The sequence below is a fragment of the Mesoplodon mirus genome, assembly GCF_964341445.2.
Source record: "Mesoplodon mirus genome assembly, chromosome: 10".
Classification (NCBI taxonomy): Eukaryota; Metazoa; Chordata; class Mammalia; order Artiodactyla; family Ziphiidae; genus Mesoplodon; species Mesoplodon mirus.
In genome coordinates, this window is record NC_138986.1 from 3,753,869 (window position 1) to 3,771,376 (window position 17,508).

At 38.6% G+C, this 17,508-nt stretch overlaps 1 protein-coding gene across 1 annotated transcript in view; it reads left to right on the forward strand.

Moving 5' to 3' along the window:
* PDE10A (phosphodiesterase 10A) overlaps nt 1-17,102 on the forward strand; it is a 305,607-nt gene extending 288,505 nt beyond the window's left edge. Inside the window, 4 exon segments of the mRNA XM_082634372.1 lie at nt 5,910-6,021; nt 9,089-9,169; nt 11,629-11,717; nt 13,983-17,102. Coding sequence (XP_082490498.1) covers nt 5,910-6,021; nt 9,089-9,169; nt 11,629-11,717; nt 13,983-14,100 — 400 coding nt within the window. The 3' untranslated portion in view covers nt 14,101-17,102.
* Nucleotides 17,103-17,508: the final 406 nt, after the last annotated feature.

The following is a 17,508-nucleotide window of genomic DNA, read 5'->3' on the forward strand; positions in this document are numbered from 1 at the left end:
ACAGAACATCCATGGAAATCAGAGAACTATTCTTGAATTACAGCATCTTTCTTAATGGAGGAAAACATATAGTCTTGCCTAAGGACCACTTTAGCAAACATTATGAAAGATCAAATGTTTTTTAGGTTATGAAATTAAGTTAAAGTATCCTTTTAAATGTTAAATGACAAATATATGAGTTAGTAGTAGCTTTTATAATTTTTATTTCCATGTACTTCATGTTGGAATTGCCTTCCTCAAACATGTATTTTAAAAATCAACTAAGTGCAGAATTTTATCCTTAAAAGCTTTCGGAAATATATGAATGAAAATGTTTATTCTCTTAATCTCAGGGAATATTTGTACCCTTCAAAGACATTCCTTTGCCACCATTCCTCCTAAGTCTTTCCTTAATTTAGATTTAGGTGCACGTCAAAGAAAGGGTATGTTAAACACTTGACCAATTCTTTAAACAATTCAGAAACAGAGCTAGAAAAGATGTACACTTTCACACGGCTACTGCTCTGTACTTCGTTTGTGTGGTTTCCTTTATTCTTAGACCATAATGCAGTTTCCTGTAGCATTTTGTCAACGTGACACCAGTGATCTGTCTTTACCTGCAGTAGTAAATGTACAAGGGCCTCGTTCTGCTAGGTGTGTGTTTTATGTTTCAGCCGAAGAACTTGAAATGTAGGGAAACTACTTTCTAGCATGAAATCACTGATGTCTTCACTTGATTTAAAGTAATACAGAGTTGCCCATGTTAGGAGGTCAGAGTCATCAACTCTGGGACTAACACAAGGATTCTGTTAGGCAAAGAAATTTTAAGTTAGAATATGTTTTTAATAACAGCAAATCCCTCTGTGAGACACATTTGCTCAAGACTGATTCTGCATTGACATATAATTTCGTTTTCCCTCTTCTTAATGGTGTTTTTCAAAAAGCAACACAGGGTTCCACAAAAATAAGAATTGAGAACTTAAAGTTTATTGAGTGAGATCATCATGATATCATGCTGATGTTTATATTAAAGGTTATTATTTGTGTCTTTGGAAACAGTAAGATTCTAAAATCTTATCTATGATTTTGGTTCTGCACCTGTTCAAATAATATTCTCAGAATCTACAGCATCCTTAGTCCAGTTTAATGTCTAATAAATTAACCAAAATAGGTCATATTATGAGAGAAGTACAGTAGTTTTTATAGACATGATTTAAGTTACTCAGTACACTGATTTAAAATTCCTTGAAGATAAGTTTTAAAACAAGAAAAAAAATCATTAAAATGATAATTTAAGGGAAAACGGATTTAACCTAGTCTCTTTTCACATGCTATGTATGACCTAATTTTAAAATAAAACAAAGGGATTAAAATAAGGCTAGATGAGAGTTTCTAAGGAAAACATCCACTCGTATACCCCCAAGCACTTGCTTTTTATTTAACCACTTGGCGCCACTTTACTGACCTGCTCTAACAGTTACAATTAAGACACCTCCTAATAGAAGCTCTTTCTATATGCACACTCTAAGATAAGCAGGATGTGCATTTGTTTTCTTTTCTTTCTGTTGTTTTGGTGACAATCTTGTGCTGGGTCCCCAAAACCTAATGGCATAGATTTTCTTAGATTAGTAGAAATGTTGGCTTTAAATTCATTTTTCTATTTCTGTGCAATTTAATATTTAAATGGTTCAAATTTCAAATGTACTTTTCCGTGTGAACAACAGCTTTTTAGCTCCCCCCCGGGCTACTCCCATGTGTTGGGCGACCTCCATTTGGCCCCCAGATCCACTAAGCTTGTCTTCCACTTTGATCCCCAGGGGCAAGTCACTCAGCTCCCTTGCCCTCCCTCCAGCTTTCATCTGGATTCAGCCACGGGTGACGTTGACAAGAGATCAGAGGGCAGGAGGAGAGAAGAGTTGGTGTGTTCGTTCCCCTTGCTTCTTCCCTGTGGGTCCCTGGTTTAACAGCGCTTCTGGGGGCAACACCTCAGGCCCTTGCTAGCTGTCCTTCATCCCTTCAGGCCCTGGGTGGGAACCTGCCTACTAACACTGGCCCTCGGTGCCTTACTATTCCTTGGTTTTCCTCCAGGCCATGTGAATAGTCCCTTCAGTCAATCCTCCAATTCTCCTGGGTGTGTCATCTGTTTCATGTCAGGATCCTGGCTGATATAACCTTGTAGTGAAGTAGGTATTAAAGTTACTGTGTTTTACAACTGGGCTATATTTCTAAATTTCTCTCCCATTTAAAGACTTAGTTGGTATGTGGGAGGTTGCAATGAGGTCAGAGCCTAGTAAACAGTGAGGGTAGAGAATCAGAGGTCCTGAGTATTACATTTCCAGCTCTCTGTGGAAATCCAGCCAGCCTTTCAGTCTTTTTGAATTCTAGTTATTCACACAAGTGAGAAATTGTAATAATAATCATATGAGAATTCATTCTTTGTTTTTCTTCACAGTGCTACCTGAAATCTTTTATAAAGTTGCTTATATGTTTCATCTGCGTGGTTCTACTTCTTTTCCAATAGGACATCGTATCCTCGGCTAACTAACTTTACAGAGTCTGTGGCATGGGATGAGGGGCAGTGGGGGAGAGCTGGGGCTTCCTTTTTGGCCACCAGTAACTCACCTGAGATCCTGCAGGCTGTGTGGTTTCTTTTCTCTCCCTTTTGTAAAGTTCTGTGATTCTGTGATCGTGGGATGTGGGAAGAGAATTTTAAAATAGGCTGGCACTGGGAAGGCAGACGTACGCACTGGCAAGAGGCGCTCGCTTTCAGGTCAGAACCTCTGCTCACCTGCGACAGGTCCTGTGTTTTAAGTTGCTCTAGCCGGTCTGGATGACGCTGGGGGGTGGGGAGAAGGGAGGAGGGAAAGACACGGAGAGAGATGTCTCATTGTAACTCTGTGGATGTTAACGTATTTCAACTTGGCTCTGCCTCTAATGACTAGAACCCTCCTACTTTCTTTGTCTCCGCTACTGTCACCTTAATTCAAGCTGCCATCCTCGCGCATCTGGACTGCCGTGTGTTCTCCTAAACGGCCTCTCAGAAACCTCCCTCCCCCTACAATGCTACAGTTCATCCTCCTCTGGGCAGAGCTGAGGGATCTCTTTAAAAGTGTGTCATGTCACTCTTCTACTCACAGCTGCCAGCATCTCACCGTCAGACTTGGTCCTGTCTTGTCTGGAGGCTTAGCGGCGGCCTGGCACCTCCTCACTCCTGCATTTCTGTCAGACAGGCTTTCTCGCTGTTCCTCCAGCACACCTCACCTATTCCCATGTTAGGACTTGTACGCACACTGCCGTCTCTGCTGGACTCTCTCTCTCATCTTCATATTTTTGCCTCTCTTAAAATATTTATTTATTTATTTGTTTGTTTGTCTGTTTGCACTGGGCCTTAGTTGCAGCACATGGGCTCCTTAGTTGTGGCATGTGAACTCTTAGTTACAACATGCATGTGGAATCTAGCTCCCTGACCAGGGATCAAACCCGGGCCCCCTGCATTGGGAGCATGGAGTCTTATCTTCCCTGCACCAGCAGGGAAGTCCCCTAAAATATTCTTTATACAGACTTGTTGAGTGAAAATCTTTACCTTATTTTCCACTTCTCCCCATTGGAACATTAGTCCTACAAGAGCAGTGCGTATTTTGTTTATTATTTTCACCGTGCCTGATACATACAGGCATTCAAGACTTTTTGGAATACATGAATGTAGTCAGTCCCCCCAGAAATTACCCCCGTAGAAACTATCTGTGATAGAGGTGTTGTGTTGTGCTCTTACTGCAGTGCTCTTGGCCAGGAGGCTGTGCAAGATCATACCAAGAGCACAGTTGGCATAAACTCCATCCCCTTCACAGTTGGTTTTGGAATGCATTACAAATTAGGTCTCTATACCATTAGGTCTATATTCCACTCAGAGAAAGAAATAAAACAATTCCAATTCAGGTTACTATTTCTGGAAAACCATGACCATCTAGCTGATTTGTCATGGAGAGTCAAAAATGAGTAATTTTTATTTACTAAAGACATTTAGTACAAATTTTCTTATCTGTCTTACTTTTTACTTGTTTGGTTCACAGTAAAACACTCTTAAATTGTTTTGTCGAAGTAGTTTTGATAGTGAAATCTAAAGGATAACTAGGTTATAAACTTTTCAAGCCTAGTAGTAGCAATGCTGCCTACGGAATCATATCCAGTGAGAAAGCTGGCTCCACGTGCTTTCCAGTGCCCAGTTCTATTAACATTTTTGTCATAGATTTATGAGATAAGAAATCTTTTTTTGAGATAAAGCTTATTACAATATTTAGCCAAAAGAAATAAATGCTGATTTTTTTGTATGAATGTAGATTGAATAATTTCTATCTTATGAAATAATTATTTGTTAACAAAATAATAGTTTTTTCTCATGTTCTATTTCTGTTTAAATGAAGTTATCTGTTGAGCAAACAGATAATATACTTGTTGCTTTAGAAGCCCAAATCCAGAAATAAATATTCTTCTTTTAAACCACAAAGTGCTTAGGAAACTACCTCATCAAGAAACCATGGGGTTTCCTGATCATTTTAAGGGATTTGCATCTTCACGTGGCATCTGTTTTGGGGGTCACAGGATGGGTACATGTAAGTCTCATGGACGTTTTTAAAGTTATTTAGGATTCCCTGTTAGAGACATGATACCCTTTTGACATGTGTCCTTAATGAAAAGTAAAGTTGTAGAAGATACCATTTAATTAGGCTAATGGGCTAAACGAAATTGGCTGATGGAAAATGAAAGAACCTTACGAGTGATTGGCATCAAAGGAACCTGCTTTAGGGAACACCACTAAATCCGAGACTCTGCCCACGCGACCGACAGATGCTCTTACTATGCTTTGGGCCTGGTGGGCAGGCTCAGGACCCAGGGAGTACTGTGCCCACAGATGGGGATTATCTGTGCACCTCCAGGAAATAAGGTGGCCTTGAGCAGCAGTGGAGTCCTCAGACGCAGTAGAATTTAGGTAGGAGCTGGAATTATGACACCTTCTCACTTGTTATGTGGTTCTGTGTCTTTCTCAATAATTTGCCTTTTATTATTATGTAATTTGCTTTGTAAAAGTTAATGTCAGTAATATTAAAAGCTCTTAATAACTAGTACTTAGTGCCACCAGTAAGTGTAGACTTCATTTAGGGTAACTGCATGTCACCAGACCAGATGCATTAAAATTATAGGGGCTATGTCTGTTTGAATTCTTTTAAGCAATTTTTATATTTCTCCAAGAGGAAATATTAAACCAAACCATATTTAGAATAAAAAATCAGACCTAGAACACATAGTTGTGAGTGCAAAGCAATTGAAAAGGAAACTCCTTTCAGTTGGGAAGTTGGAGCTTGTAAAGTGTTTGGAGACATCACATTTCTCTGCAGGTGGAGAGATGGGAGAGAATTCTGGAAATCTACATCTACTCTGGCCTTGTCTTAAGCCAGTTATACCTTGAAGACATCATTTCATTTATTTGCACCTCAGATTTTCCTTATATAAAATGAAAGGATTGGGACTTTTTTCTTCAAGGCTTCTTCTCACTCTAAATTTCCAAAATTCCATGAAAGTCAAAATCTGGTTTGTGGCAGTAAAATATAGCAGGGGATTTAGATGGTACCAGGGCCGTGCCCACATAATATTTTATTTCAACAGTAACAACCAGACAGCAGGAACACAGGATATACTCTTCGTGGAACTAGGGACAGAAGTGACTGATGTTCTTACAATTAAAGCTACACTGTTCTTTAATTCTTTATTTTTTTGCCTGTTAGTTGTATCTGCTCTCTAACGCTATCGTTCCCCCATCATGAAGCGATGCCCACTTTAGGCCTCACTCACTCCTGAAGATACAGAAGCCTTTCCAGTTGTTCTTATAAATTTGCAAATGCTGCAGTGACCAGTTTTATATTATTGTGTTCTAGAGACCGTGTCATTGGTTTGATGATGACTGCCTGTGATCTTTGTTCTGTGACAAAGCTGTGGCCAGTAACAAAATTGACAGCAAACGATATATACGCAGAATTCTGGGCTGAGGTATGTCCTTGATTTTTATATGAACATAGATAGTATCAAGAAATGAGAAACAATTGGGAAGAAATTAAATATAAGGATAATTTAGTAACAGTATCTTAGTTGCTCATGTTGCTAGTTACTTAAAAAAACTATTGTTTAGCATTTATACAGATATGAAGTAAGAACAGTCATTCTGTTACATCTGACTTGAATATGTGTGTAAATTCTCTGATCTCCACTGAAATATTTCAGGAACTGATTCCCTGAACAGTAGTGCAAGAGTTTTCCTTATTTAATAGTCAATCTTTTGTCATCCATCCAATAAACTGTATTAGGCCATCTCCTTTATGTCAGCCACTGGAAAACGTACTAAGAGGGACCCACAATATCACGGGCTTTATGTGCCTGCAGCTAGAAATTGGAGAGAATAATAACGTTGGACCGTAGAAACTGAGATTATGTAAATATACCAAATGGCCAATTCAGCTGCAAATTATGAGTTCTGTAGAATATGTGGGATGTTAATCCATGAATTCCTGACATGTGAAACAACCATGTGAATTACTTTCATGAATACCTTTTCTAGACTGATTATCCAAATTATCAGAAACATGTGTTTACTCCTTGATTTGCCATGAATAAGTAGAATATAATTCTCTTATTCAAATGAATCCACAAATACTTAGATTCCTGCATATTCAAAGATTATGGAAAAAAAACTGTAAAGTGTTTGTGCACTTCATTTGTTCTGAAGAAGTAAAAGTAAATTTGGAGGACAAAAAGTTCGGCAGTTGATGGTTCAAACCATAAATCTCATCCATGTAGAAGAGTGGATGTAAAAAGTAAAAAACAGTAAATCATTCAGCTAACAATTAGTAGAAATAGTCTATAATGTTGATCTGTCTTATAATTGTAAAGCCGAAGAATTTTTTTTGGGTGAGGACCACGGGCATTGAGTTGAATATACTCATGGTGTTATTTCTCAAATACACAATGCATACATTGTGTAGGCATCCTCTTGCATGTTTTTTTTTTCTTTATTTTATTGTGTGTGTGTCAAAATCTAGTTACTATCAGACTCAGGAAGATTGTTTTTAGATGTACATGTCTGAGCTGTAATGTTTGACTTTATTATCGCAGTCAACTTAATTTGCATGTGTGTCTAAAAGTAGTAACCTAGAATTAATTCTATAAATACCACATAAGAAAACTTGTCTGAAGCTAGCTTATTGTTTTGCAAATACTTTTATTTATTTAACTATGACATACTTCATACCATAACAATTATATTTGGATTCTAAAATATGAATCGAAATGTGAGAGACGTGTAGACTTTTTCCCTTTCTATCGCCCACTGGTTAAACAGCCCACAGGGGGCGATTAGCTGCCTGTATGCTCATAGATGACGTCTGCAGGGAGCTCATAGTCCGGGGGTGGAAACAGAAATGTAATCACTCAGTCTTGCCAGTTGATCCTTCATAAAGTCCACGCTTCTCACCTCGGCCCCGCACTCTCTCCCACTTCTTCAGAGCTTCACCAGATTCCGCCTGGGTTACTGCAACATCTAACTGGGTTCCTTGCCTTTATCTTTTAAAATCAGTGTAACAGTGATTAAGAGTATAGTCTCTGGTGTCATGTTGCTTGAGATGAAATCCTTGCCTTAGTACTGAGACTGAGCCCTCAGGCCAGTTCTCTGACTCATCTCTGTGCTTCGGTGACCACACTTGCAGGTTCAGGACGACTTTAATTCTGTTTATGTCAGTAGCACACCTCCCATCTTCCATCTCTCCACGCTGATATGATAAAGATGAAAATCACGCGCTTGATGCAGCAAGCCCTCTGCCTCTCCAGGCTCTCCCACGTTTCAACCCCTCTGTCCTCTGGGTCCCTGACCGTGCTGTGCAGTTTCATCTGCCTGGGGCTCCCTCCCTCACCCCTGCAGCCCCTCCCCACTGAGCCCCAGACACCCCTGTGCTCCTGCACACACGGTCCATGGTGTCCCGTTGTTTTCCTCGTCATCATCAGTCCTTATTCGGGTACATATTCAAATCACTGCTTATTTTAAATCTTTTTGTATGTTGGGCTTGTGACATCCTTGAGCAAGGGGCCTAGTTATTTTCATTCACTTAGGACAGAAAAGAAAAAAAAAAAGCTTGAGAACTACTGCTGTTCATATTTAAAGCAACAACACCAGAGCAAACTCTATACTTCAAGTGACCTTACGTAGTCAAGGCAAGTGTCTTTGTCCTGTACACAAACATTCTTAACAAGGGTTATAGTAATTTGTCTCTAGACCTTATCTTAGCAAATTCAGGGTGGTTTTAGTTGTTCTGTGCTTTGGATTTCTGAAAACAAGCATAATTAAAATAAAATAATAAAATAATTAAAAAATGCGAGGGAAGAGTGTGAGGTATTCAGTAAAATTTTTAACAAACTTTAACCTTAAAAAATAAATAAAAACAGCAAGATAATTTTTAAAATCTATAAAATGGGGATAATAATATCTAACTCATAGTATTTCATGAAGATTAAGTGAAATAATATTACAAGTTGCCTAGCCCAGAGCCTGTGATATCATACATCTTTAATAAACATCTATAATTTTAACCTTTATGCTAATGTCTAGCCAGTTATACTGTACCTTTACTGAACATATTTTAGTAGACTATTGTTTATTATTGATGTATCAATATTCCTCTTTAAAGCCTAGCTTCACCCGGTGCATTGCATGTGAAAAATCATCTGAAAAAGTGAGATACAGACCTTGAGGTTATTGCACATTTTGTTCTCGTGTTCCTCTTCACACATTTATCTCCTCTTATTCCTAACTTTCACTAACTTCTACAAAATGAAACCAGAAGAGATGGCTAGGTTTCTGGTAATTCAGTGCAGGAGAGGAGTATCAAGATAAAAAACTGCAATAATACATTACATTTTTTTTATTATTCTGACATTTGTTTGGGTCATTAAGCAGCAACATTATTCATTTTGAAGAAAATTAACGAAAAAAGGGAACAACTCATTAATACCAAAGTTTTATAACAGTTTATAAAATTGAGAGAGCCTCGCTTTCCCCTGTTTCTCCCAGGGTGATGAAATGAAGAAGCTGGGAATACAGCCTATTCCCATGATGGACAGAGACAAGAAGGACGAAGTCCCACAAGGCCAGGTATGAATTGTGTTGTAAAGTCCAATCGTTTACAGTGGCCATAACAGCGGATATGAATAAAAAGCATATGCAGTCTTATAGGACCTGGAACCACCTGAAATCTCCATTTAGACAGACTTGGAGGATAGTAAGACCACGAATGGGAAATCCTAGTTGGACTTAAAGGATTCACAGCTAGCCTTGTCATCTACGGATGAAATTGCAGTCAATTGCAGGCTTTCTTTTCTTACTTGAAATAGAGGGGATGGATGCATTTGAATTGTTGATATTTTTAGCAAGCAGAAAATATTTTGTCACCAAATGTACAAAGATATTTTTTGGAGAATAACATTATAGATTTTGATTAGGTCCACTTTTCCTAACAACTAATGCATATATTTTAGTACATTTTGAGTTTTGTCTTACCATAAACTGGCACTAATTATTCTCTTTTCAGAGAATATTAACATAATTTATGTTAATTTTTGATGTTTCGAGAGCTCTTGTGCCTTGTTAGTTTTGCATGTGTGCGTGTGTGGTGTGATATATTCCTTTTATTATGGTCTTTTTAAACTCTCAATCTTCTAACATCATAATAAGGATGTTAGTTGTGGACAAATAAATATAATATAAAATTCAGTTTAGAAAACATTTCAGTAAATTCACAAGATGAAGGTTTTGGATAAGTTCTCAAATTTTCCTACTTAGTTATATAAAGTTAAGTTATTAACTCTTAATACAAAAGTTTAAGCTTGTCCAAAGCTCTTGGAGGGCACAGCCCAGCAAGAGGTGGCATGATTTTCTCGCCATCATTGCTCTGGGGAGCAGTTTACTTGTTCGTATCCTTAACCAGTTCTTCTAGCAGGAGGCTCACTTTCCTTCTCTGCTGACTGTGTACTGACATGCCTACCATGCATGTTGCAGGTGGATTTTGCAGTTTAGTTTTATTTTAACATTGTTTGTGGAACTTTCCTGTATAGGTAATCACAGTGATTATTCTTTCCTGTCTTGTGCCTGCTTTTCATGTCACATTGTAAAAGTCCGGTCCCACCCTGAGATTATATAAACATTTGCCTATATTTTCTTCAGTTATTTTTTTTATTTCATCACTTTATATTTAATTTGTTAATTCGTTTGGAATTTATCTTGTTATATGGATAAGATAGGGAGTTGATGATGTTAGCTTTTCCTTGTAAATAGTTGAGCAGTCATCCCAATAGGGTACATAAGAGAACTGAAGATGTTGTCAGGGAAGGAACTTTGTTCTCATGTTATTTCATTAAGAGTAGTATGTTTCTGCCAAAATTCCAGATCCATTTATAGTATTAGAGAATTTTAAATAAAATATTTCTGTGATCAGCTAGTATTTTACCAAATATATTGCTTCTGACTTGAGATTACTATGAAATTATTCTTTGCCATAAAAATAAAAGACTCTACTTCCCAATAATTAGTCTCTCTCTTGAGACCTTCTGCTCCATGGCATCTGCAAAATATTGACATAAGAAAGTCTGTGCATGAACTGTAAAGTTAAAAATGGAAATGCATTTATTCTAGCACGATGACTATGATGATAGACTTTACAACAGGAGAAAGCAGAAAGGAACCAAGTAGATTTGACTCTTCTATATTCCTTGGTGTGTCTCACCGAAATTCAGTTAAGAAACTGGTAAGCCATGGCTTGCCCATCACTTTATCTAAGGAGCCAGTTTTATCTTGTACATGTTGTCAACCATTAGGGCAGTTATTTGTAGCCAGACAGTCTGTGTTCTCTGGTTAATCATCCAGCAGCTCTTTTCCATGTGGCCTTCAAAGGCCAGTCGGGCCCAGCATCACTTATGTGCACAGTGGCCCAGAATAATTCCTAATAAAATCTTTAATATATTTTTTAAAGTATCACAGATTAAAAACTTTAAATTCTGACATATTGAGAGAGCTCTTACCTGAGAGTGCTATGATAAAGTCAGTGAGATTTGTCGTAGGTCAAAAAAAGGGAGGGAGGAGATGAAGAAAATTTCAGTAAACCAAATGAGGTACCAAAGCTAAGAGTAACAAACAAGACACCCAAAAGTGGGTGATTCCTGAATATTAAGTTGGCGAAGAGTCCCCCATGTAGAAGAATAGCAGATTTGACTTTGAAATGCTTAACACTTAAAGTACTAAATTTGACCAGAGATAAAAATAGGACCTGAGTTATAACTAATCTATAAATAGAATCCCATGGAGTATTGTACTTGGGTTTTAGATTAACTTCTTTTTATGTTTTAATTGTTTATGTTTTATTTTGTGAATGTATTTTAATGAATTTTTAACTGTAATCTGCAGTAGCGTTCCTTGAGCCAAAGATTACTTAGCACACCCGGAACCTTTCGTTTTTTAGGTGGGCTTGAGGGGTAGAAAATTCACTTGAGGAATATATTGCTACTAGAATTGCTAATGTGCAGTTGTGTTTCTTGTCCGTGGTTTTTGCGCTGAGGCAGCTTGGATTCTACAATGCCGTGGCCATTCCCTGCTACACCACTCTCACCCAGATCTTCCCGCCCACAGAGCCTCTCCTGAAAGCCTGCAGGTATGCACAGTAGTTCAACCTGTGATGCTATTTTTTAAAAGATAAGAATGTATAGGGTTTTATCTCCAAGTATATGTGTCTTCACTACAGTTTACAATAAATGGGCTGTGTGTTTGCCTATGTAACAAGTATACGTCAAGAGTATTTATTCATAAAGTTTTGAAGTTTTGTTTGTTTGTTCGTTCTTATGACTCAGAGATCCCTGCCCAATGCTGTTTTGAAGAAGACAATAATATCTTTTCTGGGCTGCTGGTTTGGAAAGGCACCCAGTTTAAATCACACAGTTTATCGTTTGAATGGAAGAGATGGAATCTTGAATGGCATCTTAAGTTTCATTTTCTTCCCAGAAGAAATGCAAGCCATCAACAGTTGATCTGTTCTAGTTCAGATTTCTCTGTGTCCTCTCATCATCTTTTTGGAGGGCTAAACTCAGCTAAGAACGTTGGAAATTTTTTAAGATTTTCATCTTACTTTGAAAGGAAATTCCTTTGGGGAAGGCGAACGGTGTTGAACAACGGCTGTGTGAGTTGATTCTCTGCAGGGGAATTGGTTTCAACACGATTTTTCTAACCACCCAGCCAGAACTACACTGAGGGGCTGGAATAGATGCACCTTTGAGGGGAGAACAGACATGTGATGAGATATTTGTAAACAAAATCCGAGGATTTAGCGTGCTCCCATTCTCTGCTGTGGAAACTTATCTGATGAACTCATTCTTTAAGGAAAACAAACTAACAAGCAAGAAAATTTTTTAAAGATCCTGCTTTTTCCTATTTAAGTGATTCTCTTTCTTCTCTGCTCCTGTGGAGATGAACAGAACCTCCCAGTGTATTTTGTTGCACCATCACTGACCTTAATCAGTAGCTAGTTTCTGAAAATGTTATCTTATTCCCTAAGGGCTCAGCCACGTGGACAGTTTGGAGTGTGAGTGAGTATTCATTCTTGATGGAGTCAGGTTGGAAAAATGAATGTCCCACCAAAGCAAAAAGAGAATATCAACTGAAATCCAAGCAGCATGTTGTAAAAAAAAAAAAAAAAAAAAAAAATAGATGCAGACATTACTCAGAAGTTCTTTTTGTCCAAAAATTCTCTGTATTTGCACTAAATATTTAGAACCAGCAGAATGAACGCTTGCCATTATTATCAAGCTCTGGGATTGTTATTCAGCTGTCTCAGCAGTTTTGATGCCTTCTTGCTACTGTGGACTTGGTTAAACCGCATAATCCCTTAAAGGCCATTTCAATATGATTAAAACTTGAAAAATTCATCATGTATCATTGTATCCAAGGAAACACAACAAAGTTAGTGGGTGTTTTTTTTTTTTTCCAATATATCAAAAAATCTCTTCAGGTTCTGGGAAAATGATACCTGATGACATAGGACAAAAGCTAAAGCGTTACATTTTTCAGGTTATATTTTAGGGGTTTCTTTTGTCCAAAGGTATCTTAGCAGGTCTGCTTTGCATGAACTTTGTGTTTGCTAATGCTAAGGTTCCCTTCTGATTTTGACTTTGCGTGTGAGAAAGCAAGGTGCAAAGTGGAGAATGTTGATGAGGCCTCTGCGAGGTTAGCCGGGCCAGCAGGGTGGTGGTCAGGCAGAGGGAGTTCTCACACCATCGGCGGAGAGGAGGAGGCTGCAACCCTTGAGCTGCAGACACTGAGAGGGGAAGACAGGAGGTGGGGGAGTGCGGCTGTGTTTGAGACTAGAGGCCACTGGAGCACAAATACAACCTCATAATGAGGAAATTTCAAAAGTTTGTAGCAGGTGTAACTTATGGTGCCTTTCTAATACATGACACGGTGTTCAAAATAAGACTTCTCCCCGGTCTCGCGTGTGGGGTGAAGGGGATGGAACCGCCCTGGGGGGACACACACTTCCCCCCATGGGGTGGGAAGACCTGGCCGGAGGTGTCATTGGTGGATGAACTTGTGGCTCCGGGCCCCCTCCCACCCTTTCCTCCCATCCCGCGTGTCCTCGGTGGTCACCCGTCGGCTCAGTCCCCTTTCCAGTGAATCCCAGCTAAGAAACGAGTTGGTAGGACGGGGCTTTGGTGGTTGAGGCTCCTCTGAGGAGACTGAGCTGTGGTGCCGAGTCGGGGGACAGGCTGGGAGCCTGCAAGCTGGTTATAATCAAGGTCACCAGAGTCAAAATGACACCCAAAAGCCATCAGGCTGAGTTATGCCACAGGATGGTGCGGATAATTGTTGGTACAGAGTCCAGAAATTCTCTCTGAAACAGCCCTTGTCGCTGTATCTCTTATTCCAGGAATAACCTGAGCCAGTGGGAGAAGGTGATTCGAGGGGAGGAGAGTGCCGTGTGGATCTCGAACCCGCCAGCGGCCCAGGGGACCTCGGAGAAGCTGCCCGTGAAGATCGATGACTGATGTCCACCCCTGAGCCCTCCCACCTGAAGATGTTCATCTTGCTTCTTTGACTTTTCTTCCTTTTATTTTTGTGGGGGGAACCTACACCTGGTAACTGGGATGCAGACCTCTTCAAGAAGGTACCATCAAGTAAACACATCCAGCAGACGTCTCCCTGCCAGCCTCCTGTGTACTGTGTCAAAGACGGTGATCAGCCAGGACCAGAAATCCGCAGCCCCAGTGACTCCTTGTGAACTGGCCTTTTCTAATGGGCTAATAGAGCTGAGGCCTTAATGGAAACGGAGAATTATTCGGAAGGGGTACTTTTCCACTGTATCTTTCCAGTGAGGGTTAAAACGGTACTATTAGGATATTGTACTTTGACTTTCACACCAGTGTTGCTTTGATGTTGTTGGTTATAAATAGGAACTTTTACGTGTTACTCTTGTGGATGTTCATGTGTGACCTACTTGTAATTAGCGTGAATCATAGCAGACAGCCTCAGACACGTGGCATCGAGGTTACAGAGTAAGAAACGCCTTTCTGCAATCAGTGTGGGAAAATCGATTCTTCTTCAGAGCCTCATGAATTAAAAGTTAGGTGGACTTAAAGCGTATTCTGTACGCTTATACTAAAGAGCTTAGATGAATAAATTTAACACTAAAGGAAGCAGATTTTCTATCCTCTTGAAACGAGATGCAGGTATACATCATACTAAATCTCAGAAATCCAAGTATCAATTCAAAAAATGTCAGAGAATATTTTTTCTTTATTTTTTTCTTTATTGTAGTCTTCTTGGCAAATTTCCTAAACCCTTTACATAAAGAACAAAATAAAAGCAAGGCATACAATTTTTTTTCAACGGACAATTCTTACGGATGTAAAACGTGAATTTTTAACAATGATTCTTTTGTGTTTTCACTTGATATCACTGCAAAATCTTAAACTCACATTCAAAGTGAAAGGGTTGTTCTACAAATTATTTAATTACAAGACCATACATTTCTCCTAATATCAATTAAACCATAACGTTTAAGCCTCCGGGAGTCTTCACTGCGAGCCGCTCATTCATCTCCTGTTTGTACTCCCCTCGTGCTCACACTCTGCATGGCCTTTTGTAAGCTCTCTGCCCTCGGCAGCTGCATTGGGGCCCATCTCTGTTCTCTTTGCTCTGCTCAAGATTGAATATCTACAGAGACACCTGCCTCTGCATAGCCTCTCCTGTATCAGTTTTGATAGGCTCATATTACTCTACAATGTAAATGTCTTGAAAAAATATGCAAAAGTAGTAGTCTGGACCCCCTCCTACAAGGATTATAAACCAGTCACTTCTGGTGCATATGAATGCTTTAAAGATTTTTAGCACAATGACATGGTAACCTCCGAAGCTGTGCTAGTCCGGACCTGAAGGAATTAGAGTCTCAGAAGTGCTAGGCTGAGCCGTAACAAATGGCTTATCCATGATTCTCGAAGCAGGAAACTGGAATAGTACTTTCAACAAAATAAATTTTGAAAAATATTCTTCTACATATCCAATACTATACACATTGTTTTTCATATGAGCTTGGTTTTTGCAAAAATGATGAAATCAGGTGTTTCTATAATATGGTTTATTTGTGTTGCAGCAGAGTTAGCTATACATAAACATAGTTCTTATTTTAAAATTACCACTGCGTGTTCAGTTTCCTTATGGGCTTCTGAAAGTCGCCATCTTCCTTACATGGAGCTCCATTTGCTATTATAATTATACAGTATGAGGTAAAATGAAATAACAAAGGAGACAGAATACCACTGTGGCTAGATACACACACACACACACACACACACACGGATGTATGTAGCTGTGCACACATAGACATTCATGTAGGTACACACATGTATGTAGATACACACACATATATGTGTGAGAGAGAGAAAGGGAGAGAGATGCAAACACATCTGTGAAAAGTAAAAATCAGCCCCATTCTTCAAAAAGTGATTTTTCATGTTGGAAAATGTATATGGTTTGATATAGAGCTGACTAGAAAGAGTCCTTTCTCATGTTCATGTATTCACAGAACTGAATTCTAAAAAGTTGCATACATCCAAACTTTCTACAGCCAAATGTATGAAACTGGACCCATAAGATTCAACTTTAATCACAAAACTTACTTAGGTCATCTAACTGAACCTGGAGACTGAATTGCAAGGGGGAAGGAAATATCACTGAAGACTATTGTTTAATTAAAAGGATTTTAAAAGAGTGCATGAATTCTGCTTCTTGAAGTAGACAACAGTCATGGGGGAGGGAATGCTATGGCTATTTTTGCATTTTTAAGGTTGCTGTTCTGACATGATTATTAGAGAAAAGTATCTTATTTTGGCACACCCAGGTGTATTGCATTATGTGACCTGTACTTTGAACAGTAGTTTCCCAAAGAAACGTGTATGGAGTTATTAGTTGGTTGATTTCTTGTGAAATAGTCATAATAGAAGCAAAGTTTGAACAAAGGACTGTATTCTAATGTAAACTGTTACTATTACTTTTATCATGTGTAAGATTGACTTAGGAATCATAGATTTACCTAAAATGAAAGGGCCTCAGATGCAGTGATATTTAGTTAACAATCTGTTTTGGAAAACACACAGTTAGGAGTATCTTGTATCTCGGCAGATTTATTTAGCAGACACGCTTTTGAGTTCTGTTTTGTCTTTTCCCCAGATTTTTTCTTTAAAGGGCAGATGGTTTTTATCGCCAAAAGTTTTGATGAGTTTCTCCTTAAAGTGGTATTTTATATTGGGCCAAAGTTTCCCTGTTCAGTATAAATTTGGTAACCAGCTGTGAGTATATGTAGAATATTTGATTTGCAAAATTTTTATTGGTTGTGCTGATTTATAATAGATACAGTTTTATCATCAAATGCAATTATTCCATTCAGAGACAGTGAATATATTTTTTAACTAGAAATTTTCTTGGAAATGCATGCTAACAACGTGAACTATTGAACTTGGGCAGCGGAATAAAATTCTAAAAAATGCAAGTATCTGATTAATTACTAGTTGTGATTTAATTAAATAGAAAATCTTAAATGCAATTAATGTGGAAAGGAACTCTCAAAAATGAACCTTTTACTAGGGCAGGAATTGTGATCCATTTCCCAGCTTTAGTTATTTCTGAGAAGCATGTGAGAAACCAATGTTGGAAGAGAGACCAGGTTTTGAATTAGTCACACACCGTTGTCCTCCATCCTGACTCTTCTCTCAATGGAAAAGCATCTGTACAGACAATCACGGTGCTCCTCGGGGTGACTTGTTCTCACAGCAGCAAAAACAGAGCTAATTCAGAACTAGATTTGTTCAGTGTAGGTTTCCTCTTTTTAGCATGCTTTTCAGATATTATGCTTTCTTTATTTTATGCAATCAACCTCAGTGAATTTTGCTTCCTTGGTA